Source organism: Esox lucius, chromosome 11 (genome assembly GCF_011004845.1).
Source record: "Esox lucius isolate fEsoLuc1 chromosome 11, fEsoLuc1.pri, whole genome shotgun sequence".
Lineage (NCBI taxonomy): Eukaryota > Metazoa > Chordata > Actinopteri > Esociformes > Esocidae > Esox > Esox lucius.
This window is the reverse complement of record NC_047579.1, coordinates 9,194,856-9,222,772: the sequence shown is the minus strand read 5'-3', so window position 1 is coordinate 9,222,772 and position 27,917 is coordinate 9,194,856. Positions and strand designations below refer to the sequence as shown.

At 49.8% G+C, this 27,917-nt stretch overlaps 1 protein-coding gene across 1 annotated transcript; it reads right to left on the bottom strand.

Moving 5' to 3' along the window:
• On the bottom strand, nt 1–27,901 carry gna13b (guanine nucleotide binding protein (G protein), alpha 13b). Its single transcript, XM_029123555.2, has 5 exons — nt 27,492–27,901; nt 16,813–17,039; nt 6,488–6,538; nt 4,468–4,668; nt 1–4,371 (listed from the first exon to the last, which is right to left on the bottom strand). The coding sequence occupies exons 1-5, from the start codon at nt 27,772–27,774 to the stop codon at nt 4,000–4,002; spliced, it is 1,134 nt and encodes a 377-aa protein (XP_028979388.1). The 5' UTR covers nt 27,775–27,901; the 3' UTR covers nt 1–3,999.
• Between the last annotated feature and the right edge of the window lie 16 nt (nt 27,902–27,917).

Sequence of the window (27,917 nt, the reverse complement as noted above, 5' to 3'; positions counted from 1 at the left end):
TTTGAAAAATTGTTTGTTGTTTTATTGGGAGAATAGTACAGGGTAAGATAGTATAAGTTAGAGAGACTGTACAATGAAAGCATTTTTATCGTATTTCCCAAGAAAAAAAAAACTTTTGAAATGTATAAGCAAGAAAAACAGTAGGTCTGTAATCGTCGTAATGTGATTTATCTTCTTGGCTTCTGTCCCAAACGGCACCCTAGTTCATAATGTAGCACACTACTTTCGGGGAACAGGAATAGGGTGTCATTTGGAACACATTGATATGAGGACATAAAAATACCTCTATGGCAAAAATCTGAAAAACCTAAGTACAAACACTAAACGATTTGATTGGGGATAAAAAAAAAAAAAGTACAGGCAGTTTCGGAACAGGAGGCACTAAAATATCAGTAATATTTTGCCAGATTATTTGCATATTAATATTTCTTCTCTAAGAAAACAAGGAACTTGATTAAATGGTGCAGCCAAAAACAACAATAACAACATTGTAAGAAATCATCCGAATCACTGAGAATGATCTCTAATACATCTTGTTGTTGGGTGGACCGTAGCACTCAGGCATCTCGTTTACACGCCAAGCCCCCCCAAACTCCCCACAGAATTAAAAGTGTGTTTGGGAATCCCCTGTGACACCAGTCAAAACGACAGAGATAAAACAGAGTGGATGGAGGTGTGTTGACTAAGGTGTGTCCTCAAAGGACACATTAAAATCCTTTAAAAGCAACAAAAATCATAAAAAAAAACACTTAAGACAGTGGTCTTCACACAATGAAATCCCTAAATCGTTGGCATCTTACAGACCTTTTTAGCCTGAGTTGTAGATTCATTTGTGTGTAGAAAAAAGAGGTGTAGAGCTTTCATTCCGTAAAGACACTACCGCATATTAAGACGCTAAATGGCACAAGGCTTGTTGACACCTTCAAAGCGCACCTCTAGAGCTAGACAGTGAATCTGCACTGACTCGGGGGCGCTGCGTCCTGACTTGGGCAATAGTGTGCCATTCAGAACACACGGCCACTTTATAATATGGCTTCATTCTACGTGGTGCCTGTGTGGGTGCTGGAACAGGCCCGTTGGCACACATTGAAAACTGCAGCAGAGCAAGCAGAGCCGCCAGGCGGCCCGAGGCGACAGACTCTCTCCAACACACAAGCTGCCCCCGCTACACTGTTCGACGGGCTCTTTCCTGCTCTCGCTCCGACTGGAGTGGAGAATACGTGACAAAGAGCTCCCGCTCTCCCTCAACGGACCAGATAAGACCAAAGAAACCCATGTCTCTGTCTGTCCTGAGGCTGAGTCACACCCATGCGGAAGTCTGGCACAAAGCACAGCCTGATGGGAGACCACGCCGGTCGGACGTTTGAGAGGGGACAGAGTTCTGGCACACACAGTATCACCAGGAAAATGGTTCTGGAATAGGCACTTTTGGTTCTGTCAGTGGAAGGCTACACATGTGACCCATAAGGGTTAGTTTCTGCTGCATCTTGGTCTGTGTGGTCTGAAATGTACATCCACCGGGATAAACCAGTTCTCCCTGTTAAAGAACCGCGTGGTTACTTGTATCGTTGAAAAACCTGTTTGTTTTGAACGGACAAAGACCTTTAGAGGCCACTGCTCTGGTGTGTGTGTGTGTGTGTGTGTGTGTGTGTGTGTGGGGAGGAAGGGGACACTGTATCTAGTCAAACCAGTTCAGCCGACTGGGACAGAGGATGTAATGGTGGCCCTTCTTTTCCAGGGCCATAGCACCGGGCCTCCAGCCAAAGGGCCATGACACAGTCTGAAGTCCAGACAAAGAGCTCTGTGCCTCGGAAGACTGGGAGACGCACAGGGGTGTCGCCTGGAGCCATCGGCCGGGACAAGAATAAGGCTGACACAGTGTTGGGGGGTGGGGGGACAGGGAGCCTCCTGAACTGCAACCTATTCCCTACATAGTGAAGTACTTGTGAACAGAACCATGGTTAAAAGTAGGGTACTAGATAGGGAATAGGACTCCATTGGGGACAAGGCTTCTCAAATGGGACACAGACTGGCTATAGTAGGCAGGGAGACAGCGAGAGAGAGATTGAGGGCACTAAAGGCGCTCGGCTGGTTTTCATAGTAAATATGCCCTATCGACTAATCAGGCCACGGCAATCGAACAAACCACCCCCAGATTGGTCCCTACAGACATGACAACACGTGCGTGGTTACATCAGACCGTTAGAAGACACAGCTTCCCGAACTGCGTCCGACTCACCTGGCGGGTGTCTTGGGACTCGGTAGCTGAGCGGGGTGGGGTGAGAGACAACTACACATACGCATCAGACAACAGGCCGAGGAGGCCAAGGAACCCCCACAGCGACTCCACAACCACCTGTAAACGACGCAGACGACAGCCGCCAACCCTCCTGGCAACAGGCGCTCGGCCGGCTCTGCCACTGTGCCATCCCCTTTGGTTACCACGGAAACACAAGAGGGCAGGGTTTACATCCCAACAGGGCACCTGTTAGGGCACATGGAGGTGGGGTCTTTGAGGCATGTCTCCAGGATAACTGGAAGTGGGACCGTGGAGACAACTTGGCGCTCAACAGGAAATTCTTTAAGACTCAGGACACACATAGAAAGACTTAATGGTAAAAACCAAACGTCGGACTCTTCCATTTGGCCGAGGCCTGGGCTTGGCAGGATAGAAAAGGCCGTTTTGTCAGTGAGGCTGCAGAAAAAAAGGAAAAAAAAGAAGTATTTCACACTGAGGGGAAGATGTATGTCTTGAGACTCCACAGGGTTAAATGAGACTTGTCGTTCCTCGCTTAGCGAACAAAAAGAGAGAACGAGGGAGGCAGAAAAAAGGGTCACTGCAGAGATGGGAGACGGGATTTCAGCTAGTTGTTTAGACTACCCGCCTCTAATGGAGTGTGTGTGTGTGAGAGTGTGTGTGTGTGTGTGTGTGTGAGAGAGTGTGTGTGTGTGAGAGAGTGAGAGGGAGGGGGCTTAGGCACATGTAATTCATTGTTTCAAATACACAAATAAGTGGTCCACAATGTGCCCTGAGAATCAGCTACGTCAATTATGAAGCTGCTGGAGTGTGTGTGTGTGTGTGTGTGTGTGTGTGGGTGCGTGCTGATGCTCACACACCCTCTACCGTGCCTGTAACAGTTTCCGTCAGCAGTCACAAATCAAGTCTCAAACCGTCCTAAATGAAATGTGAGACCAGGCAGAGGAAATACATTGGAGAAAATAAAGTGAAACAAAGGAGGAACATTTCAAGAAATCAAATGAGGGATTAGAAAATGAGGCCCAGTGAAATCCTATAACAGGGGCTTAACCAGGGCGTGTGCACGTGGGCCTCAACACTCACACCAGCCCTGTTTGGTGAGTATCAGGCAGTGGTGAAAGCCTTATTCCTAGACTCATTGGGATCTGTTTCAGTACAGTGCTGTGAAGCCCTTTCCTTAACCGTCCCCAGGGCAAAAGACAACCGGCTCATCAGTTCTACTCTGGGTGGGGGGGGTCGGACAGATCTGGGATCAGGTTAACCTCCCCGAATACCAACTACAGCAGTTAGTGAGGGAACACGTATTACTGACCCGAGGTCAGCATCCTTGGGCAACTTCACCCGCTTCCAAAGGGTGAACAGAGCCCATCAACAGACTGACAGAGACTCTCAGTGTCATTTACAGTGAGCGGGGCGGAGTTCATTTACAGTGGTTTTGTGTGTGTGTGTGTGGGTGGGGTTCAAAGGCTGGGGAGAAGTTCATTAGAAGTGGTAACAGTTCAGTGGTTAAGGGGCACGCGTCATAGGTAGCAAGCGACCGCACCGAGGTCAAAGGTGACTGGAGGCCACGGGGTTAACGGTTGAAAGGTGACTTTTCTCTCTCTTTTTTAAAAGGTCGCCATGAGGCAAAATGCAGCGTAGCTCCACACGCTCGTCGGGCCCCGAGGGTCGAGACCTCTGTAAGGTCGCGACACCGCGGAGCGTGCAAGTTGACCCCTCCCCCCCAATCCTCCCGGCAACGATCACTGGAGCATCAGCTGCTTGAGGTTGTCGTGGAGGATGGTGTCCTTGACGTCTCGGAACACCAGGCGAATGTTCTCCGTGTTAATGGCCGTGGTGAAGTGGTGGTACAGGGGTTTCTGCGGCGCCTCCCGCCTCTTCCCCCGGAAGCATTCCACCAGGAAGCGCTGCACGTCGGCCAGGCAGTGGGGCTCCCCGGTGTACTCTGGGAAATAGTCATTGATGGGGACGGAGCGCACCTTCTCCTCCAGCAGGTCCGTCTTGTTGAGGAAGAGGATGATGGAGACGTTGGAGAAGACGCGGTTGTTCACGATGGTCTCAAAGATGTTGAGGGACTCGCTGAGCCGATTGGTCTGGCGATCCTCCATCAGGACCTGGAGAGGGTAGACCAGGAGCGGGGGTTAAATGGGAACCGTGTGTGTGACTGAGTGTGTGTGTGTGTGTGTGTGTGAGAGACCGTGTCCACCCACCTGATCATACTCCGAAGAGGAGACAAGGAAGAGGATGGAGGTGACCGAATCGAAGCACTCAAACCACCGCCGCCGCTCTGACCTCTGACCCCCGACGTCCACCATCTTAAAGGGAACATTCTTGATCTCAAAGTCGTACTCGTGGATCCCCTTGGTGGGCTTACGGGCCAGAAGGATGTCCTGTTGAGTTGGAAGGTAGTCCTGGAGGGTGGAGTGAACAGAGCTTCACCTCCCACTCCTCACACACGTCTCTTTCATCAGGCCCAGACGAGACGCCTGAGCTTTCTAACATGGTTGGTCTATTCACTGGGAGTGTGGGAAGTAACTCAAGGAAGATGGGGGGGTGCACTTATAATCAGCGGGGTTGATTTAACCCCAATAGAATGTTAACGGTGTCTAGAAAATGTACAGAAACCCCTGTGTTCCTGAGTCAGATTCCTTGTGTGGTGCAGAGCTGAGTCAGTGAACTCTGTCGGGTGTCTGCTAACTGATCCTCACTCTGCCTGACTTGGGCAAGTACACCCGGATGTGAAGATTCAGAACGTAATCCGAGGGCTGGGGGGGCAGGCCCGAGGGGCGAGTTGGGGGTTGGGGCAGGGAATGGACTAAGTTGGAAAATATATTGATACATTGTGTATGTCCAAATTTGTCAAAATAAATATATTTCAGTCTTTGGGTTAAGGTTGTTTTACAGACAATAAGCTTAAGAGGAATTCATGTTTGTCCCCACAGATATATCAAAACAAGTTCCATGTTTGTGCGTGTATTTCTGAGTGTGTTTATGCGAGTGTTTGTGCGAGTGTTTGTGCGAGTGTTTGTGCGAGTGTTTCTGAGAGTGTTTCTGAGAGTGATTATGTGCATGTTTTTCAGAGGAGAATTCCTGACATTCCAGACGCAGTAAATCACAAAGGCACGGCTTCTCAGAAAAAAGCAATTGGTAAAATCACCAGTAGAGACACACACACACACACACAACATGACACAACAACCACACACAGACAGAACCACAGAGGGTGACGTGACAGAATGACAGAGGGTGACGTGGCAGAATGACAGAGGGTGACGTGGCAGAATGACAGAGGGTGACGGGACAGAATGACAGAGGGTGACGGGACAGAATGACAGAGGGTGACGGGACAGAATGACAGAGGGTGACGGGACAGAATGACAGAGGGTGACGGGACAGAATGACAGAGGGTGACGGGACAGAACGACAGAGGGTGGCGGGACAGAACGACAGAGGGTGACGGGACAAAACGACAGAGGGTGACGGGACAGAACGACAGAGGGTGGCGGGACAGAACGACAGAGGGTGACGGGACAGAACGACAGAGGGTGACGGGACAGAACGACAGAGGGTGACGGGACAGAACGACAGAGGGTGACGGGACAGAACGACAGAGGGTGACGGGACAGAACGACAGAGGGTGACGGGACAGAACGACAGAGGGTGACGGGACAGAACGACAGAGGGTGACGGGACAGAACGACAGAGGGTGACGGGACAGAACGACAGAGGGTGACGGGACAGAACGACAGAGGGTGACGGGACAGAATGACAGAGGGTGACGGGACAGAACGACAGAGGGTGACGGGACAGAACGACAGAGGGTGACGGGACAGAACGACAGAGGGTGGCGGGACAGAACGACAGAGGGTGGGGGGACAGAACGACAGAGGGTGGGGGGACAGAACGACAGAGGGTGACGGGACAGAACGACAGAGGGTGACGGGACAGAACGACAGAGGGTGACGGGACAGAACGACAGAGGGTGACGGGACAGAACGACAGAGGGTGACGGGACAGAACGACAGAGGGTGACGGGACAGAACGACAGAGGGTGACCGGACAGAATGACAGAGGGTGACGGGACAGAATGACAGAGGGTGACCGGACAGAATGACAGAGGGTGACGGTAACCAGCGACTGATTCATCCAGAACACTATCTCCCATCGACTGGAGCACCTCTGTTTATTCCTTTTATATTCATCTGTGGCTGAGAGATGGGTGGTACTTACCGGCTGTCCGAGCTTTTCCAAATTATCCAGGAAATACTTCACCGACTCCCCCTGAGGGAAGGAAAGAAACAGAACATTAGACCATCCGATTGGTTCGGTTGTTCGTAGTACAAACACAGCCACTGCTGTCGTTCATTACGATGTGATCTCACACAGATGCCATTCTTAGCACATGAATGTTGCTCGGGTTATGAAGGTGGCACCCGCTGATGGTTCACTGACATGGCCTCGGTTAAAACACGCTGTCACGACAGGAAGACACGAGACGTGCGTCGACCTCTGACACAGAAACTCACTCAGTCCAACATACACAAACAAAGCAGTGCTGTGCTTAAATCAAGGCGATGTGGAGAGACTCACTTCCTGTCACAGCCTGACTGAACAGGAAATGCAGAACTCCGAACACACGCACTTTTACACACACACACACACACACACACACACACACACACACACCCCCCATCTGCAACTGAAAGTGAGTAATCGAAGCAAGCTGCTCAGGAAGCAACAGAAACCGCACATAAAGAAACAAACAAACGAGACAGTGTGTGTACATACATACGTGTGTACATGTGTGTAATGCTCCATGACAGAGAGAACAGTGATGAGAATGAAACGCCCACCCCCCTTCACACACACAGTGATGAGAATGAAACGCCCACCCCCCTTCACACACACAGTGATGAGAATGAAACGCCCACCCCCCTTCACACACACAGTGATGAGAATGAAACGCCCACCCCCCTTCACACACACAGTGATGAGAATGAAACGCCCACCCCCCTTCACACACACAGTGATGAGAATGACACGCCCACCCCCCTTCACACACACAGTGATGAGAATGACACGCCCACCCCCCTTCACACACACAGTGATGAGAATGACACGCCCACCCCCCTTCACACACACAGTGATGAGAATGACACGCCCACCCCCCTTCACACACACAGTGATGAGAATGACACGCCCACCCCCCTTCACACACACAGTGATGAGAATGACACGCCCACCCCCCTTCACACACACAGTGATGAGAATGACACGCCCACCCCCCTTCACACACACAGTGATGAGAATGAAACGCCCACCCCCCTTCACACACACAGTGATGAGAATGAAACGCCCACCCCCCTTCACACACACAGTGACAGGCAATTAGCCAATCACTTCTGAAACTACTATTATTACTGACTTGTGAGACGGGGGGTTTCTCTTCTGAGCTTCGTTCAATTGAGACGGTCTGTTTAAACGGCTTGTTCTACAGCCAGGCCACCGGCGGCACGCCGAGCAACAACGGTTTGTTGCAGGGAAACACAGATGAAGCGGCAGGAAGACAGAAGAGCCGATGACACATGGTGCCAGCCAACGCAGGTCATTGAACTCTGAACTCTGACAGAGAGGTCGTTGGAGAACCAAAACACACACAAAGCCTAGGTTTCTCAGTGTGCCTGACAAACACCACAAAACCTTGTTTGAACTGTCAGGCAGACATGACAGCGGGAGGCCTACGTTGAATGGAAGGCTCATAGAGACGTAACTATGGCTTGGAGTTCATCAATCATTGGCGAGTGGCCTGGTGTGTTTTGGCCGTTACTGACTCAAAGGAACCAAATGAGTCACGGCATGAAATGATAGGCAGAAAGTGTCAAACGTACCCATACAGACACACACACGCACGCGGACAGACACGCACGCAGAGAGCGAACTAAGGGAACCACGGAGCGTTAGTCAAAAAGAGGAAGTCACATGACTTGGAGTTGCCAGAGTGGGCGGGGGTTTCTTCTTCCCAGAAACCACATAGGGGAACAGAGCACCGGAGCAGCCAAATCTGGACCGCCGCAAACTGCCAGAGAATGCCATGTTGAAGTTCCCCGTGGAAACACGCTGTAGAAGGTTGGAGTGGGGCCGCGGCAGCACGCCAGAATACGCCTTCATGAACTGGGAGGCGGGGAGACGCGGCAGGAACTGGCAAACCACGGGCATGTCCCTCCCCAGGAGGAACAGCTAAATCAGAGTGCCTTAATACCCAAGGGGAGGGAATGGGGGGGGGTGATTGACCGGCAAGTCGCCAATCAGTCCCCACTGTTCACCGTCGCTCCAGGGGGCCGTCACTCGAATCCACCAACAGTCTCTGGCGCCGGTACAGCTGATGGGCGGGGCGAAGAGGGAAGTGACTGACACTTTCTAAGAGCGAATAGGATCACCCGGCAGCCAATGACGTCACGCTGTCTGATGGGGGCGTTTGCCAGGTGGTGGTTTCGTTTCCTGGGCGAGTGTCGGGTCACGTCTGAACGGGGCGTTGAAAGACTTTAGGCGGCACGGCCCAGGCAGCTGTCTACGCAGATCAACCTGTCTGGCGTCACAAGGCCCGCAAAAAACAGATTCTATCTGTCTGTCGGTTCACGTCAAAATAATAGATGAGGAGATATGAAGAGAACAGGCAGGAGAGAGAGAGAACGGAAACAGAAAGCAGCTCAGAATGAGAGGGGGGACAGAAGGGTGGGGGCAACAGAACACACCCACAGCGGGCCTGCTCCCAGCGCCCGTCCATCCTCTGTGATCTGCACCCGTCCACCTGTTGGTCAGAGAATGTGGAGGACAGCAGGATCTGGGCATGGAGCAGGACACTCCTCCTCACAACGGGCCCAGCTGACTTAACAAGACATTCTCCAGTCTATCACCAAAACATCTGGCCTCACTGCACACCGCTCACCAAATACTAGTGTTGGTGCATCACACGTGCATGTACGCGTGAACACACACACATGGGAGTATGCTGGTCCGGACGTGAAGGAACAAGATCATCAATATTGAAAGGCTCACAAGCAAAGAAAGAGAGAGAAGGGGCTGACGAAATCCGGACCCCGGGGAAAGAGAGACGTATCCTGAGCATCCACAGACAGAGGAGGAGAAAAGGAGAGACGGGGAGAGAGAGACGTATCCTGAGCATCCACAGACAGAGGAGGAGAAAAGGAGAGACGGGGAGAGAGAGACGTATCCTGAGCATCCACAGACAGAGGAGGAGAAAAGGAGAGACGGGGAGAGAGAGACGTATCCTGAGCATCCACAGACAGAGGAGGAGAGGAGGAGAAAAGGAGAGACGGGGAGAGAGAGACGTATCCTGAGCATCCACAGACAGAGGAGGAGAGGAGGAGAAAAGGAGAGACGGGGAGAGAGAGACGTATCCTAAGCATCGACAGACAGAGGAGGAGAGGAGGAGAGGAGGAGAAAAGGAGAGACGGGGAAAGAGACATATCCTGAGCATCCACAGACAGAGGAGGAGAAAAGGAGAGACGGGGAAAGAGAGACGTATCCTGAGCATCCACAGACAGAGGAGGAGAAAAGGAGAGACGGGGAGAGAGAGACGTATCCTGAGCATCCACAGACAGAGGAGGAGAAAAGGAGAGACGGGGAGAGAGAGACGTATCCTGAGCATCCACAGACAGAGGAGGAGAAAAGGAGATAGGGAGGGAGATAAAGAGCAGCCAAATGTTTGGCCTTATACCACAATGAGGAACAGATCATTTCATTTTGTTTGGTGTTACATGTTACACCTTGAGGCATTTCAATAGCAGTAATACTAGAATACTACCATTTCAGTATCATACTGCAGTACTATTTCCATCCAACAATTTCAGTATTACACTGTAGTAATATTCTCATCCCACCATTTCAGTATCATACTGTAGTACTATTTCCATCCAACAATTTCAGTATTACACTGTAGTAATATTCCCATCCTACAATTTCAGTATTACACTGTAGTAATATTCCCATCCTACAATTTCAGTATTACACTGTAGTACTATTTCCATCCTACCATTTCAGTATTACACTGTAGTACTATTCCCATCCTACCATTTCAATATTATACTGTAGTACTATTCCCATCCTACCATTTCAGTATTACACTGTAGTACTATTCCCATCCTACCATTTCAGTATTATACTACTATTCCCATCCTACCATTTCAGTCTTGTACTGTAGTACTATTCCCATCCTACCATTTCAGTATTATACTACTATTCCCATCCTACCATTTCAGTCTTGTACTGTAGTACTATTCCCATCCTACAATTTTAGTATTACACTGTAGTACTATTTCCATCCTACCATTTCAGTATTACACTGTAGTACTATTACCATCCTACCATTTCAGTATTACACTGTAGTACTATTCCCATCCTACCATTTCAGTATTATACTACTATTCCCATCCTACCATTTCAGTCTTGTACTGTAGTACTATTCCCATCCTACCATTTCAGTATTATACTACTATTCCCATCCTACCATTTCAGTCTTGTACTGTAGTACTATTCCCATCCTACAATTTTAGTATTACACTGTAGTACTATTCCCATCCTACCATTTCAGTATTATACTACTATTCCCATCCTAACATGGCACCATGTTATAACAAGCTCATGGTGTGTGTGACGTATAATATTGCCAATTGGCACCATGTTATAACAAGCTCATGGTGTGTGTGACGTATAATATTGCCAATTGGCACCATGTTATAACAAGCTCATGGTGTGTGTGACGTATAATATTGCCAATTGGCACCATGTTATAACAAGCTCATGGTGTGTGTGACGTATAATATTGCCAATTGAACCGGTGTGACGCCCCGTGTTTGTTGTATTATTTGGTATACAAGTCCATCTACACAAAGTACCACAATCCCCTCTAGAACACAAAGTTCACCATGATGAATTTTTGCTAAATTGTACTTTCTGCCCCAAATTCCCTACTCCTGTGGAACAGATTGACCAATCTGCACTTAACTTGGTGTGTAGCATCTATGGGCAATGCTCAAAGTATACAATATTTTTCTGACTACAACTTCAACAGAGAGGGAGCGTGACAGAGCGACAGACAGAGCGACAGACAGAGCGACAGACAGAGCGACAGACAGAGCGACAGACAGAGCGACAGACAGAGCGAGTTGAGTTTTCAAATATGTTTATAGGTACCATGAACTCAAAATACAACCAACAGATAAAAAACTAAAAAACGTCAACACCAATTCATCCTCCACAGCCCCTGAATCCCCCACAGACTTATGAACTGATCCAGATTGAGTACCAGGTTATACTAGTGAGAGAGGGACAGGGAGAGAGCTAAACAAAACAGCCCTGTGTGCAGTAATCCAGGGACCCGTGTCCTGAGTGACCAACATGTGGGGTTTCCTGCTTTCACAAGCCCCAGGACACACACGTGTCTCACCCTGCTGAGCAAGCCCTGATCTGGACGCTTAATGTGACCAACACCCCAGTTCAGGAGGGGCCAATCAATGGTGAGTTCCAAGAACAACAGGGATCTAAAGTCATTTGGCAGACGCTCCCATTGAGCGACTGACAGGCCCAATAAGGGTTTTCAACTGTTCACCTCAGAGATTCAACTCTGGTTCCTGGGCCAACGCTAACCACCAAGCTGTCCCCTGCCCTATATGGTTGTTGTTACCGGTGAATGTACACGATCTACGCACACAAACAGCAGTGGTCTGTTTCAAATCACACGATGTGTCTGAGAACTCAGGGAGAACAACATCCATTTGATATCAACAGAACGGATGAGATGGCCACTCACTGTGAAAAGATACACATTCAACCCAGAATCCAGCCTCTCTGAACTCTCACCATTAAAAAGGAAGTTCCGTGCAAATTCCGTGTACGCATCGGAAAAGAACAAACATAGTTTGAAAGCCACCAGAGAGTGGGAATCGGAGTGCGAATGCTGGCTTTGGGAAGTGAAAGTTTGGGTTAGCAGAAGTACCAGAGGAGCGTCGCGTGCCACTTCTCCGAACTCAGGGGAGGGTGTTGAAGAGGAGACAGCAGTGTTGGGTGGAGGAGGGTGTTGAAGAGGAGACAGCAGTGTTGGGTGGAGGAGGGCGTTGAAGAGGAGACAGCAGTGTTGGGTGGAGGAGGGCGTTGAAGAGGAGACAGCAGTGTTGGGTGGAGGAGGGCGTTGAAGAGGAGACAGCAGTGTTGGGTGGAGGAGGGCGTTGAAGAGGAGACAGCAGTGTTGGGTGGAGGAGGGCGTTGAAGAGGAGACAGCAGTGTTGGGTGGAGGAGGGCGTTGAAGAGGAGACAGCAGTGTTGGGTGGAGGAGGGCGTTGAAGAGGAGACAGCAGTGTTGGGTGGAGGAGGGCGTTGAAGAGGAGACAGCAGTGTTGGGTGGAGGAGGGCGTTGAAGAGGAGACAGCAGTGTTGGGTGGAGGAGGGCGTTGAAGAGGAGACAGCAGTGTTGGGTGGAGGAGGGCGTTGAAGAGGAGACAGCAGTGTTGGGTGGAGGAGGGCGTTGAAGAGGAGACAGCAGTGTTGGGTGGAGGAGGGCGTTGAAGAGGAGACAGCAGTGTTGGGTGGAGGAGGGCGTTGAAGAGGAGACAGCAGTGTTGGGTGGAGGAGGGCGTTGAAGAGGAGACAGCAGTGTTGGGTGGAGGAGGGCGTTGAAGAGGAGACAGCAGTGTTGGGTGGAGGAGGGCGTTGAAGAGGAGACAGCAGTGTTGGGTGGAGGAGGGCGTTGAAGAGGAGACAGCAGTGTTGGGTGGAGGAGGGCGTTGAAGAGGAGACAGCAGTGTTGGGTGGAGGAGGGCGTTGAAGAGGAGACAGCAGTGTTGGGTGGAGGAGGGCGTTGAAGAGGAGACAGCAGTGTTGGGTGGAGGAGGGCGTTGAAGAGGAGACAGCAGTGTTGGGTGGAGGAGGGCGTTGAAGAGGAGACAGCAGTGTTGGGTGGAGGAGGGCGTTGAAGAGGAGACAGCAGTGTTGGGTGGAGGAGGGCGTTGAAGAGGAGACAGCAGTGTTGGGTGGAGGAGGGCGTTGAAGAGGAGACAGCAGTGTTGGGTGGAGGAGGGCGTTGAAGAGGAGACAGCAGTGTTGGGTGGAGGAGGGCGTTGAAGAGGAGACAGCAGTGTTGGGTGGAGGAGGGCGTTGAAGAGGAGACAGCAGTGTTGGGTGGAGGGGGGTGTTGAAGAGGAGACAGCAGTGTTGGGTGGAGGGGGGTGTTGAAGAGGAGACAGCAGTGTTGGGTGGAGGAGGGTGTTGGAGCTGGCGGATTTACCACTTGACACTCGACTACGGGTCCACACAACAGTTTGGATGCAAATTGAAATGCCCCCTCCCTCCCCAACAGTATCAAATGTGCTCTTCAGCCTTCAATCCCTGTCGAAAACAATGTCTTCTTCATCAGCAGGGCAAGTGGCAAGCTAACACTAATACAAACAGCCCAAAACAGAGCCGTCGCCATGGAAAGCCACACACATAGCAACGTGCAGGGAGGTAAGAGGGTTCAGTAATAATAACAACAGACCAGCTGCAAACAGATTATTGGTAGTTACATGGGCCAGCAGTGATTTGTTTTTTATCCGGGAAAGACAAGAAAGTATTAGGAATGAACAGGAAAGCACAGGAACCACTTCAACACGGACATGGGATTTCAGCGTCTCAGATGAGTGTTGTCAGGCAACTTTAATGTCTGATTTCCTGTCTTCCCGGGGGTAGGTGGTCCTCGTAAAAGATGCCTAGAGCGGAACTTCTCTCCAAACCCAAACAGCACCTGAGTGGTGGCCTCAGCGAGTCAGCGAGTCAACGAGTCAGGCCTCGGAGTGGTGGCCCCAGCGAGTCAGGGCTCGGAGTGGTGGCCCCAGCGAGTCAGGGCTCGGAGTGGTGGCCCCAGCGAGTCAGGGCTCGGAGTGGTGGCCCCAGCGAGTCAGGGCTCGGAGTGGTGGCCCCAGCGAGTCAGGGCTCGGAGTGGTGGCCCCAGCGAGTCAGGGCTCGGAGTGGTGGCCCCAGCGAGTCAGGGCTCGGAGTGGTGGCCCCAGCGAGTCAGGGCTCGGAGTGGTGGCCCCAGCGAGTCAGGGCTCGGAGTGGTGGCCCCAGGGAGTCAGGGCTCGGAGTGGTGGCCCCAGGGAGTCAGGGCTCGGAGTGGTGGCCCCAGGGAGTCAGGGCTCGGAGTGGTGGCCCCAGGGAGTCAGGGCTCGGAGTGGTGGCCCCAGGGAGTCAGGGCTCGGAGTGGTGGCCCCAGGGAGTCAGGGCTCGGAGTGGTGGCCCCAGGGAGTCAGGGCTCGGAGTGGTGGCCCCAGGGAGTCAGGGCTCGGAGTGGTGGCCCCAGGGAGTCAGGGCTCGGAGTGGTGGCCCCAGGGAGTCAGGGCTCGGAGTGGTGGCCCCAGGGAGTCAGGGCTCGGAGTGGTGGCCCCAGGGAGTCAGGGCTCGGAGTGGTGGCCTCAGGGAGTCAGGGCTCGGAGTGGTGGCCTCAGGGAGTCAGGGCTCGGAGTGGTGGCCTCAGGGAGTCAGGGCTCGGAGTGGTGGCCTCAGAGAGTCAGGGCTCTGACTGGTGGCCTCAGAGAGTCAGGGCTCTGACTGGTGGCCTCAGAGAGTCAGGGCTCTGACTGGTGGCCTCAGAGAGTCAGGGCTCTGACTGGTGGCCTCAGAGAGTCAGGTCTCTGACTGGTGGCCTCAGAGAGTCAGGGCTCTGACTGGTGGCCTCAGAGAGTCAGGGCTCTGACTGGTGGCCTCAGAGAGTCAGGGCTCTGACTGGTGGCCTCAGAGAGTCAGGGCTCTGACTGGTGGCCTCAGAGAGTCAGGGCTCTGACTGGTGGCCTCAGAGAGTCAGGGCTCTGACTGGTGGCCTCAGAGAGTCAGGGCTCTGACTGGTGGCCTCAGAGAGTCAGGGCTCTGACTGGTGGCCTCAGGGAGTCAGGGCTCTGACTGGTGGCCTCAGGGAGTCAGGGCTCTGACTGGTGGCCTCAGGGAGTCAGGGCTCTGACTGGTGGCCTCAGGGAGTCAGGGCTCTGACTGGTGGCCTCAGGGAGTCAGGGCTCTGACTGGTGGCCTCAGGGAGTCAGGGCTCTGACTGGTGGCCTCAGGGAGTCAGGGGTTCGTAGCATGTTTGTTCACCACCAGACTGGATTCAACTGACGACTTGTTGGAACATCTCAATTATCTCCATCGAAATATACAGAGTCGTATTGTAAACGAAGACTAGAGGGCCGCAAAACAGTCAATGTTTGACGGAACCCTAATCCTACTCCACATGAATCAACATGTTTATCCCAGGGCCAAACACCAAGGTCTGGTTACACCAACACTGATTCAAGGACATTAGAGAGTAGAAATAATGTATTAGAGTCCCACACTCAGCTTCCATCAGAGTCCAGAAAACTTCAACCAAACGAATGAAACATCAGAAAATGCAGCAGATAACTGTAAATGTATATAGGAAAGGCACTGCAAAGAAGATAACTGTAAATGTATATAGGAAAGGCACTGCAAAGAAGATAACTGTAAATGTATACAGGAAAGGCACTGCAAAGAAGATAACTGTAAATGTATACAGGAAAGGCACTGCAAAGAAGATAAATGTAAATGGTTCGATCGTGTCAATGCGACCCAATTAATGTTGGCTTGAAAATTTTGATTTTTTTGTCAGAATCCTGAGAAGGATCAACTGACCAATTGCAGGTCGAGAGAAATATGATCTGGCCAATCAGCGGCCTTGTATGAGTATTCTTTTAAAGACCACTATATGCCTCCACTCTCCTGTCAGGCCAGGTGGGCACCATTCCTACACAGAAAAGCCTATTATCACACTTAATTTAAAGCTGCAATCTACTGCTGCAAACGGACAGAAAAACTGCCAAAACACAACACTCTTCTCCTGCCACCACCCCACAAATAAAATGTTTTCCATCCAAACAAAAATGTTTGTTTTCTCTACCAGCAATCCTCTAGAATCAGGGAGATGAAACTTGGCTACTAAGCTGAATGAGTGACGGGGTTTGATGACAGCGGACTCCAGTCTGTAGTACTTTGGAAAAGTCTTAGTGTCATACATCATGACCCAGAGACCCAGGCACTGTTTTTCAAGCTAACCATAACACTGAGACAGAGACCGAACGAAAGAGAATGGAGAAGAGCCAGAGATGGAGGGAGATAGCAACAGACAGAAAAAAGAGAAGAGAGAGCGAGATCGAGAGAATGATAATCCAAACATTCTAGTCTTATTACTTTTAACATTTAGCACTTCAGCAACACTGAAACATAAACATATTAAGAATATTTTTTTTAACTATTTTCTCTCCCCAGTTCCATGATAAAGGCCTTGCGTATCTCTGTACACGGTCCCCATAGATGGTACAAGTCCCCACAAGGTAAAGGAACAGGGCTATTTCCAGCTTAGGCATTGAGGTTAGTGTTAGAATAGGGGTTTGCTTTAGGTTTAAGTCAAGTTCAGAGATGAAGGTTAGGTTTAGGGAAAATAAGCAGTAATTCCTCTGGTCCCCATAAAACCAAAACACGTGTGTTTCCCTGCCACTCACCAGCTGGAACTCCCTGCGTCTGTCGTAGGCGTGCTGGATGCCCGAGTCGGCCCACAGGGCCTGGATGGAGGGGATGTACTCCAGGAAGACCCGGGTCTCCACCATGCCGTTCGCCACCCGGGACGACCGCGTGTCGAACGCCATCATGGTCTCTCCATGGCTCTGATTGGACGCGTCACCCCACGGGATGTGCAGCTTCTCTCTGGCGTCCACCAACACGCGCACCCCTAGACACATGGGGAGGAAAAGAGAGACAGACAGAAAAACAGGGAGGGAGGAAGAGAGAGACAGACAGAAAAACAGGGAGGGAGGAAGAGAGAGACAGACAGAATGACAGGGAGGGAGGAAGAGAGAGAGACAGACAGAATGACAGGGAGGAGGAAGAGAGAGACAGACAGAATAACAGGGCGGGAGGGAGAGAGACAGACAGAATGACAGGGAGGGAGGAAGAGAGACAGACAGAATGACAGGGAGGGAGGGAGAGAGACAGACAGAATAACAGGGAGGGAGGAAGAGAGACAGAGAGAATAACAGGGAGGGAGGGAGAGAGACAGAGAGAATAACAGGGAGGGAGGGAGAGAGACAGAGAGAATGACAGGGAGGGGGAACAGAGAGACAGACAGAATGACAGGGAGGGGGAAGAGATGTCAGCATTAGATCAGAGAATACAAGCAGCAGTGTACCATTCTTGGTTGTTTTATGTCCTGTACTTACTGCACATCTTTACAGTTAGAACAAAACCCACAACCCACAAGAAACCAACCCCCAATGTCACGACTAAAGCCCTGTGTCATCGCAGCCACTCCGGCAGGAATGGCGTTTTATGGGGCAGCTGATGTCAAAGTGGGAAGTGTACGAACTGCTGTGCTGAGAACTCAGACGAACGTATTGAATTATAAGACATCGACAAAATGCACCAGTGATCTTAATATTCCGTCTACTTCCTGCAGAAACAAGACTGAACCCTCGTGGTTGATCCCAGCCAGCGATTTAAAGACGATTAAGAACGTCTACTAAACGATTACAAAAATGCACCAAAAATACAAGCAATTCTGGTAATGCCAGGATGTGGTAAAAAATCTAAAGAACAGAAAAGCACCTTTTCTGCTCATCTGTTACCCACATAATGACTTCACCCGCAGTTGAGCCCAGGCTCAGTCCACATGGAACGGCCCTATCAGACCTTTAAAGAACCAACTCACACGCTCCTCTCAATAAATACAATGACAGGAATTATCTATCCACTCATCTATAAATCCAAATACTTCTGGGGAATATAGTGATATGATCTTTTGGCTGGATCGCCTAATAGCCCTGACACACACACACACACGCATGCATGCAAACAGACACACACACACACACACACACACGCATGCATGCAAACAGATACACACAGACAACGCCAACAGACACACGCACACACAAACAGACACACAAACAGACAGACAGTCCTAATGACACTGTGCAGTCAGTATCAACTGGCCGCGTGTGAATAGAGCTTGTGTGAGGTCACATGTGGTTTGAATGACAGACATCAGGTCATGTGTGGTGGTGAGGTGCTGGTGAACGAGGCGGTGATGTATCTGGTCTAGGCCGAGGGAAGCCGCCCGCTGGTCGAAGCCGGAACGCTCACCCCGCTCCCCTCACGGAGCCCTGGTCCGACTTTGTGGCCGAGAGCGCATTTTGGGCCGCCGCCGTCTGACGCCGTGTCTGGGAATGATCTCACCTCGACACGGTGCTCATTAACAGGCGTCAGGCAGCGACGGGGCCACACACTGTGGGGCCTGAACTAATGCAGAACCCCCCCCCACCCAGAGTAAGCACAGTGACAGCAAACACACATTCCCTCGCGAACAAAGCTCGCTCACGCACACGCTCACACAGCTAAGACGTGTTTATATAAACACAGTGAGCCCTTGTGTCCCAAAGGCCACCCTTATCCCCCATCCAGGGCACTGCTACAGGGGAAGGAAGAAGTGGGCCCAAGCGGGGAGCTATTTTGGGGATGAAGCCTGGAGGTGGGATGTTCCGCTGGGAGAGAAGCACGGAGAAACAGGACAAACAGAACAGCCGTGGAACCACCGTCTCGCTGAGATATAGATTGGGCAGCCAGCTCAGCCTGTCCCGAGGACCCGGCTGGACCCCCCCCAATTTGGGTGCCATTGTGGTTTGGCCCACCATTGTCCTGGTGGAGACATGGTTCAGTCCAGGTAGTGTCTGTGGGGGTTAATGGACCTCTGCTGGATATCTCTGACGGGTTGTCCCCCAGGAGTTACATTAGCAGGGCTCAAATGACCTGTGACTGTACAGGCCTCCTAAACTCAATCCTCCAACAGGATTCCAAAAGATCCCAGGGTTTTTTCTAGATCAAAAAGTGGCTTAGTTGGTGAGCGTGGTCAGGGGCATGTCAGGGGGTGTGGCAAGGTGTGCAGCGATAGGTGACCCCATTGTTGTAATAATTTATGAGGCCCCTCCCTATCTGTCTCTGTCTCTGTCGGTTTAGTCACTGTCTCACTGGACTCTGGGTCACTGTGTCTCTCTGTTGGTTCAGTCACTGTCTCACTGGTCTCTGGGTCACTGTGTCTCTGTTGGTTCAGTCACTGTCTCACTGGTCTCTGTTGGTTCAGTCACTGTCTCACTGGTCTCTGTTGGTTCAGTCACTGTCTCACTGGTCTCTGGGCCACTGTGTCTCTCTGTTGGTTCAGTCACTGTCTCACTGGTCCCTGGGCCACTCTGTCTCTGTTGGTTCAGTTACTGTCTCACCGGTCTCTGTTGGTTCAGTCACTGTCTCACTGGTCTCTGGGTCACTGTGTCTCTGTTGGTTCAGTCACTGTCTCACTGGTCTCTGGGCCACTCTGTCTCTGTTGGTTCAGTCACTGTCTCACTGGTCTCTGGGCCACTGTGTCTCTGTTGGTTCAGTCACTGTCTCACTGGTCCCTGGGCCACTCTGTCTCTGTTGGTTTCAGTCACTGTCTCACTGGTCTCTGGGTCACTGTGTCTCTGTTGGTTCAGTCGCTGTCTCACTGGTCTCTGGGTCACTGTGTCTCTCTGTTGGTTCAGTCACTGTCTCACTGGTCTCTGTTGGTTCAGTCACTGTCTCACTGGTCTCTGTTGGTTCAGTCACTGTCTCACTGGTCTCTGTGTCTCTGTTGGTTCAGTCACTGTCTCACTGGTCTCTGTTGGTTCAGTCACTGTCTCACTGGTCTCTGTGTCTCTGTTGGTTCAGTCACTGTCTCACTGGTCTCTGTGTCTCTGTTGGTTCAGTCACTGTCTCACTGGTCTCTGTGTCTCTGTTGGTTCAGTCACTGTCTCACTGGTCTCTGTGTCTCTGTTGGTTCAGTCACTGTCTCACTGGTCTGTGTCTCTGTTGGTTCAGTCACTGTCTCACTGGTCTCTGTGTCTCTGTTGGTTCAGTCACTGTCTCACTGGTCTCTGTGTCTCTGTTGGTTCAGTCACTGTCTCACTGGTCTCTGTCTTCCAACTCCCGCCGTCTGTCCCTCAGCCTGCTCCTCCATCACATCCACCGTAAGTCACTGGATCACTAGTTTACAATTAATTTTACAAAACAAAAAATGTATTTGAATTGTCTATAGCAGTTAGAGGGGGTTACTAAAATGATTAACAAAAACGTTTTGGCAGTGAAATGTTTAGGCTTTGTCGTCACATTGCAAATGTTTACCTTTGTGGCCTCTTACTGTGAGGTGAGAAATTACGCTATTCTGCCTTTTCAATGGTTTTACAGGCAGAATAAGAACTTATTATCTAGCTACTTGTCTAATTATTAACCAAACAAATGCAGGCAGCATCATTACCAGAGCCAACTCTTAAACTTATAGACCACGTTGCCTCTAGAAATTGTAGTCTTCAGTCTGGGAGATTTCTCACTTCAAATACCTTTACCGTTTCACGTCATTAAAGAAACGATAATCTTCCTATGGTGCTAGCTAGTAGCTACCAGACGATTCTGCCCAAGAGCCGAAGAACAGGTTTAAGATCGGCGACCAGGTCCAACTTCGCTCCGTACTCCCTAGACAATGCAGGCATAGGTTTCCTTACAGAAGTAATGGTTGGATGTATTTTCAGCATTTTCTTCTTGGGTGGGCCGAAGAAACGTTTAGGGTTTCTATAGCAGAAAAATCCCTGGCTTCCAAACCCCACAAAGAGGTCCAAGGTCACCGGACGTGCAGTGTGTTGAATAAATCATCAGATGCCCCAGTCAAAAGCAGTGTGCTATGAAGGGAATTGGATTTGGGACACACATTTCCATTTCCATTGAAGTCGATCAGCAGACTCTACATCCAGAGCAACTGATAACAGAGTGCACAAACTCTCCCATTCAGGTCACCCCTCTGAGACCCAACCCCAAAACGCTGGCTGGTAAAGCTCTGTGCTCTACCAATGGCCCGACACGGAACCCACAGTAACCATAGCGCTGCTGAACTGCTTCTACAGCCATAGACAGTGCTAACAATGGTGATAACAGCACAGCAGGGCGAGGAGCACAGATAAGGAGTAGTATTAGGCTGCCTGGTTGCCACAGGGCTAGTTTTCCATACCATGACCTAGAGTAAGTGTGCCTATCAAGGCCATGAACCCTTTAAGCCCACTACCATCTTTTTTATTGAAAATATACGTTTTTGTGATGTTAAATGTTTCTACCAATATATATGCTTGTTAAATGTAGGTCAACTTATTTAGAGCCAATCAGATCAGCCATTAATACACTACGGATTTCCAAGTGTGACTATTTCCTGCACGTCAAAATAGAAGTTGCAGCAAACCCTTGGTGTGTACAAGACCTGTAGTTAATCACATCTTTCCTATACTGCCTGTAGTTAATCACATCTTTCCTATACTGCCTGTAGTTAATCACATCTTTCCTATACTGCCTGTAGTTAATCACATCTTTCCTATACTGCCTGTAGTTAATCACATCTTTCCTATACTGCCTGGGCTTTTTAGCATTAAGTATTTTTAAGAGTGATTCAAGTATTTATTCATGTGCGTATTGCAATTTCACTTGATATAATTTGTCAAATACAGATTATGAGCTAGCACTCACACCACATATCAGAGCCAACACAGTAGCTCCATAGCTTAGTGTACTGCAAAAACATGCTACATATCAAGCAAAGATCATTCACATTTTACTGGTGAATGAAACTTTAATTGATTTACTGATTATTTGGAAATAGCACTTTTCAGATGGGCTGAAATGGAACACTTGCATACAAATTGCCCCGCCCCCCCTGACCATTGTGTAAATGGAAAATAATGATTAATATACACTTTGCATTGTGTTGTAGTTTCCAGACTATATTTATCACTACCTCCATTGAATGTATTGATTTGAAAAAGCTTTGTCCTTTTTTATTGTCAACACTTCGCATTCCTATTAAGCCTTTGTATTAAAACTAAGGGCGCACCAATGTAACTTTTAGATGGTTGATACAGATTGTGAGTATTGCACTTTAAATGTCTGCGGTGTATAAAGTGTAGCGTATTCAGTTAATTAAATCAAAGAATTCCACTGGAATCTGCTTCCATCAGGAAAGGATACGCCTGGACTTGTGCAGTCACAGACACAAACACTCACTCCTCCTCTCTACCCAATGTTTCCCAGTTCCACCCGTGGGTTAGACCAGGTCAAGTCTCCAGAGGCTGGTGATGTAACTACCTCACTCCACATCAATGGCAGAACATTGATCACACACATTGGCCCCGTTGCTAACGATCAATAGCCGACCAGCTAGGAAACATATTAGCCCCAATGCAAATGATCGATAGTTGGCATCCGCCAAAATACATTAGCCCTGATGCTAACGATCAATGGCCGGCATCCAGAGAGATACATTAGCCCCGATGTTAATGAACAACAGCCCCTAGCTTAATGCTCTGAGCACACAGCCGCCCTGGGAGGAAGAGGGCCGGGGGTGTCGTATAACAGCTTCCTCCTTCTACACTCTAATCACCATTTAGTTCCTCTCTGTGGAGATGAATGAACTGCCTCAACCGCCCACGCATCAGGACAGACTTCTAACAGAGACCTGATGCAGACAGACGCGACGGACTGGGACAGACACGACAGACTGGGACAGACGCGACAGACTGGGACAGACGCGACAGACTGGGACAGACGCGACAGACTGGGACAGACGCGACAGACTGGGACAGACGCGACAGACTGGGACAGACGCGACAGACTGGGACAGACGCGACAGACTGGGACAGACGCGACAGACTGGGACAGACGCGACAGACTGGGACAGACGCGACAGACTGGGACAGACGCGACAGACTGGGACAGACGCGACAGACTGGGACAGACGCGACAGACTGGGACACAGACTGGTACAGAAGGCAGGGTTAGATTCTAGGTTCTCTTTGTGCCCAAACACAGACTGGTACAGAAGGCAGGGTTAGACTCACAGACGTGCCACCTGAGCCACAGACACACACAGGGAACCGGATGTACACTCTCTGTTGATGTAATCACCAGCCCCTGTTTCCAGGTGACCTTTGAACTCCAGACAGCCACAGACAAACCCTGGCAACAACGTCTTTCGTCGCCGCCGTGTCCGGACAATGAACTAGCCCGTAAGGGATTTACAGGCCAGTCACGCATCGCAAGGCTGCACCAGAAACAACTTTACGGTCTGGGGGAAACCTGACCAGTTTCAACTTAAAGGATCCTGCAGAAAGTGGTTCTTTACTTTGTGTAAGGGTGGATTCGGGACTTCTCGATGGTAGGGGAGGTGCTTGTATTCTACAGGCGCGATACGCTGGTCGACTACACGCTAACGATCCGTTTCAATCTGAAATGCTGGAGTTGGACTGCCCATCCCGCTATACCACCCTCTGGCACAGAGTTACACAACACACACACACAACACAGACACACACACACCTAACAGTGGTCATTAACGGGCAGAGGGTGGGTAAACAATAGCAGGATGCAAACAGACGCATGAGCCTGAGGTCCAAACCGGCGTTCTACACCCTGTTTAGGGTGCCCCTTTGGACCAGCTCTGTTGTACAGAAGTACACTAGGTAGAGAATGTGGTGCCATTTGCCAGGCCAGGGCAGGATCAGACCAGGGCTTATGGGGCGTTGAGAGCAGCGTGCCACACAACAACAGGCAGTCAAATAACAGCCTGCTGCCTTTAGGGAACACGGGGGAGGGCAGAGAGAGAGACAGACACACACACACACAGAGACAGACACACACACAGAGACAGACAGACACACACACACACACACACACACACAGAGACAGACACACACACACACACACACACAGAGACAGACACACACACACACAGAGACAGACACACACACACACACACAGAGACAGACACACACACACACAGAGACAGACACACACACACACAGAGACAGACACACACACACACAGAGACAGACACACACACACACACACACACACACACACAGAGACAGACACACACAAACAGAGACAGACACACACACAGAGAGAGAGAGAGAGACAGACAGACAAACAGAGAGAGAGAGAGAGAGAGAGAGAGAGAGAGAGAGAAAGAAAGAGAAAAGAGGGTGAGGAGAGAGAGAAACACAGAGAGAGAGAGCGAGAGAGAAAGATGGAGAGAATGAAACAGACAGAGGGAGAGACGAGGGATATCTCCCATTAAGCCACTCAAATGACCCGCAGGTCGTTCGCTGAGAACACTGAACATACGGACCCAGATCCAACCACGCCCCTCCGCCTCCCTGATGCAACACTCCAGTCTGCCACTGTCATTGACCATCAATGCAAGACCATGCCAGAGTCCCGAACAAGACGCGCCATTCTGCCCAGCTTCAACCAGCCGGCCCAACCTTTAAACAAGCTCACTGTAAAAGGAAACATGGCGCCGTTCAGGACACGCGAGTAACGTAGGCCGGGGCTTAGTCTAAACCACCGCGACGTGCGTTGGACTGCCCTCAAAGACGTCCAGGGACAAAGACAGAGGAGGGGAGTATCGTGTTCTCAGGGATAACAATGCAGAGCCGAAAAACAAGCCGGGCCTGCTGCAGAATGTAAATAGGCCTAAAAAGATTCAGCTTAAAGACACATTCCCACCTAGAAGGGCGACTGAGATAAGGGGGGGGTTCACGGCCTGGGGTTTGCTCTGAGCGCCACAGACAGAAGGAAAGGGGCAGGTTTACATTTACATTTGAGTCGTTCAGAGGCAACAGTGGATTTCTCCCATTCTCAGCCCGGGGCCATACGGTGACCGGCCCGACGGTTAACCCAAACGCTACCCGCCTCCGTGACAGGTTTCAGCTAAACCGAGAACCCCCTTCCCAATGCTCAAATACACCATTCCCATCATCGTTAATAGGCTTTTATGAAGCGAGTCAAAGGTCACATGCTCTGTCTGTCACTACAGTCAGCAGGCTTTCATCAAACCCACTTCTACTCTGATGGGATTTACGCATCTATGACAATCAAACAGGCAGGCTATTTGACATCCCAGAAAACACTAGCGGGCCGTGATTGAGCTGGTCTGGTGTCGCAGCCAAGCAGACTCCTGCAAACACTTGTAACTCTTGAACCAAGGTCTTGACATGATCGGGAGGGAAAAGGGCTGACGTAATTCAATGGTTATGCGATGAGCCCCCAGCACGCCGCCACTAATGGAAACCGGGGTCCTTAACAGAGCGCTACAGTATGACCAGGGCCCCTGAAGGGTTCAGGGAGCTGGGGTACGGCTTGGGATGAAACTGGGGACGCCCATCTCTCACAGAGAACAACACACAGGGTTTCCCGGGGGACCCTGTTGGGGCTCCACCAATGCGGACATGTGGTCTGTCTCTGTCTTCCCTCATGCGTTTCGCAGTAGCGGCCTATGACATCATCGTGAATGGAAACACGTAGCGGGAAGCCCCCAGTGACAGACAAACCCCCCAACCACACATCTGACAGGGACATCCTCTCTCTCCCCAGCTGTCAAATGACAATGCCTGGTAAAGTACCCATTCTCACCCAGAACCGAAATAACACAATGATTCAACTCTGCCGTTTGAAATTAAGTCTAAGTAAAGCTTTGGAGAGGGTGTAACAGTGTGTGTGTGTGTGTGTGTGCACGCGTGGGGAGATGTAATGGAAGCATTTGATTCATTCACACCATTATCATATCCAAGATACATAGCTCAGTAATAACCAACCGCTTAAGATCTGAAAGTTGACAAACAACTGCAAATGCATCTGGGTCCTTTAAGTCTCAAAATAGGGCCCTGGACAAAAGTGGGGCCCATACAGAGTATTGCCATTTAGACTTCACATAGCGTAGAAAGTGTCACGATTCATTAACAAACAAAACACTACACAGATTCACTAGCCAATTCCTGATAAATATAGAAAGACTATGGTAACAAACAACATTAAACAATAATAGTACCATACCTAGCCAGTGGAAACTGCAAGGCCATCAAAGCTTGCAGCTTCAACCCCAAAACAACATATTGCTTGTTTGCAAAACATGAGTTATCAGCCTGCAGTGTTGCTGTAGATCTCTGCTAGTATCGCTGACTTTGATGGGCGGGCCTAGGCCCTTTCAGATCATTATTGGTGCCACTGTAATACTATCATAAAGGTTCCCACGACTACCAGATAACTATGCTTGATTTGACCCCGCATATTCACAGGGGGAAAAAACCTCCCTCTCATTCTGTCCGTCTTGAGAGTTTAAATAGATTATGTCTCAGCATTGCAGGAATAAATTGTGACTGAAGTCCAAAGGAGTGAACTTTCAACGTAACACTCAACATTTGACAAATACTGTGTAGCTACTAGTTAGGTACAGTTCCAATAAAATGTACAGTATTTAACCAGCCAAACCTAAGAATCAAAGTTTATGATCTGTCTATTTTAGCAACTTTCACATACTTCATATTCTCACATACATATTCTCCAGAATAAGAGTGATTGTACCCAACTTAGTGCGGTTTCAAAACGTCAAGATTTAGATAACATGGCCAGACGCATGCCATGCTTGGTGCCTTTCAAGAATGTTTGCAATGGTAAAAATATATCTAGCTACAGTATATCCGGTGTGATGAAAAAATCTGAGCTTCATCCAAACTTAATTGTAAAATGATTTAACAACTCATTAATACGAACATGTTTTAAACTTTTACATACAAAGAAGTTTATAAATACATTATTATAGTAAGCTAATCACGATAGCTAAACCACTTGATAAAAAACAGCCACAAATGTCTCAAGCATTTTCTACGCCTGAATATTAAGGTTAGTCAGTTAGATTAGGAAAACAATGGACGTGATAATAAACGAATAAAATCAGAAACAACGGAATACTTTTCAGAGTGTTGGTGTGTCTGGGACCGCTATGTAACTGTCAGGCTCCACACAGTGCACAATCACTTTCAAATAACATGGGCGTTTCTTCTAGCTTTGTGTGTTAGCTTGCTAGTTGGTTAGCACGCTAAGCTAACCAAGAAAACATAAGCGGATCCGTTAACTCGCTAGCCGACTAGCACAGCAAGCACATATTACGGCTACCGTTACGTTAGCATGCTAACTCGCTACTTCCCAATCAGTCAACTCTTGAATTGACCGAATAACACCCGAAAGGTGCCTAAAAACTCGCCACAGACATTATACAAACTACGGTCAACACTCGCCAGTATCGTACCTTTTATTACATTGCTATAAATCGTGCCCCTGAACTCTTCTTTGGCCCTTTGATCGAAGTCCTGCCCATGGATGATGCGCATCTGCTTCAGGAAAGTGGATTTGCCGCTTTCACCCGCTCCGAGTAGCAGAATCTTCACTAGTCGCTTCACATACGTCTTGTCCCGTGAAATACATTTGTCTATTTCTTTAGATTTCCTTAATTGTTCTGCCTCGTTACTAGTGAGGAGACAGTTTGGAAAACATACAGATAAAACGGACCGGGACGGCAGGAAATCCGCCATCTTTGAAACAACTTCATCGATACTGTAGCAGTAAGCAGGGTTGGTAGGAGACTCGCGACCAGAGTGTACTCACGGGCGGGGCGCGATTACGGCTGTGTGTATCTGTGTCTGTGTGGAAGTGTGTGTGTCTGTGTTGGTGGGAG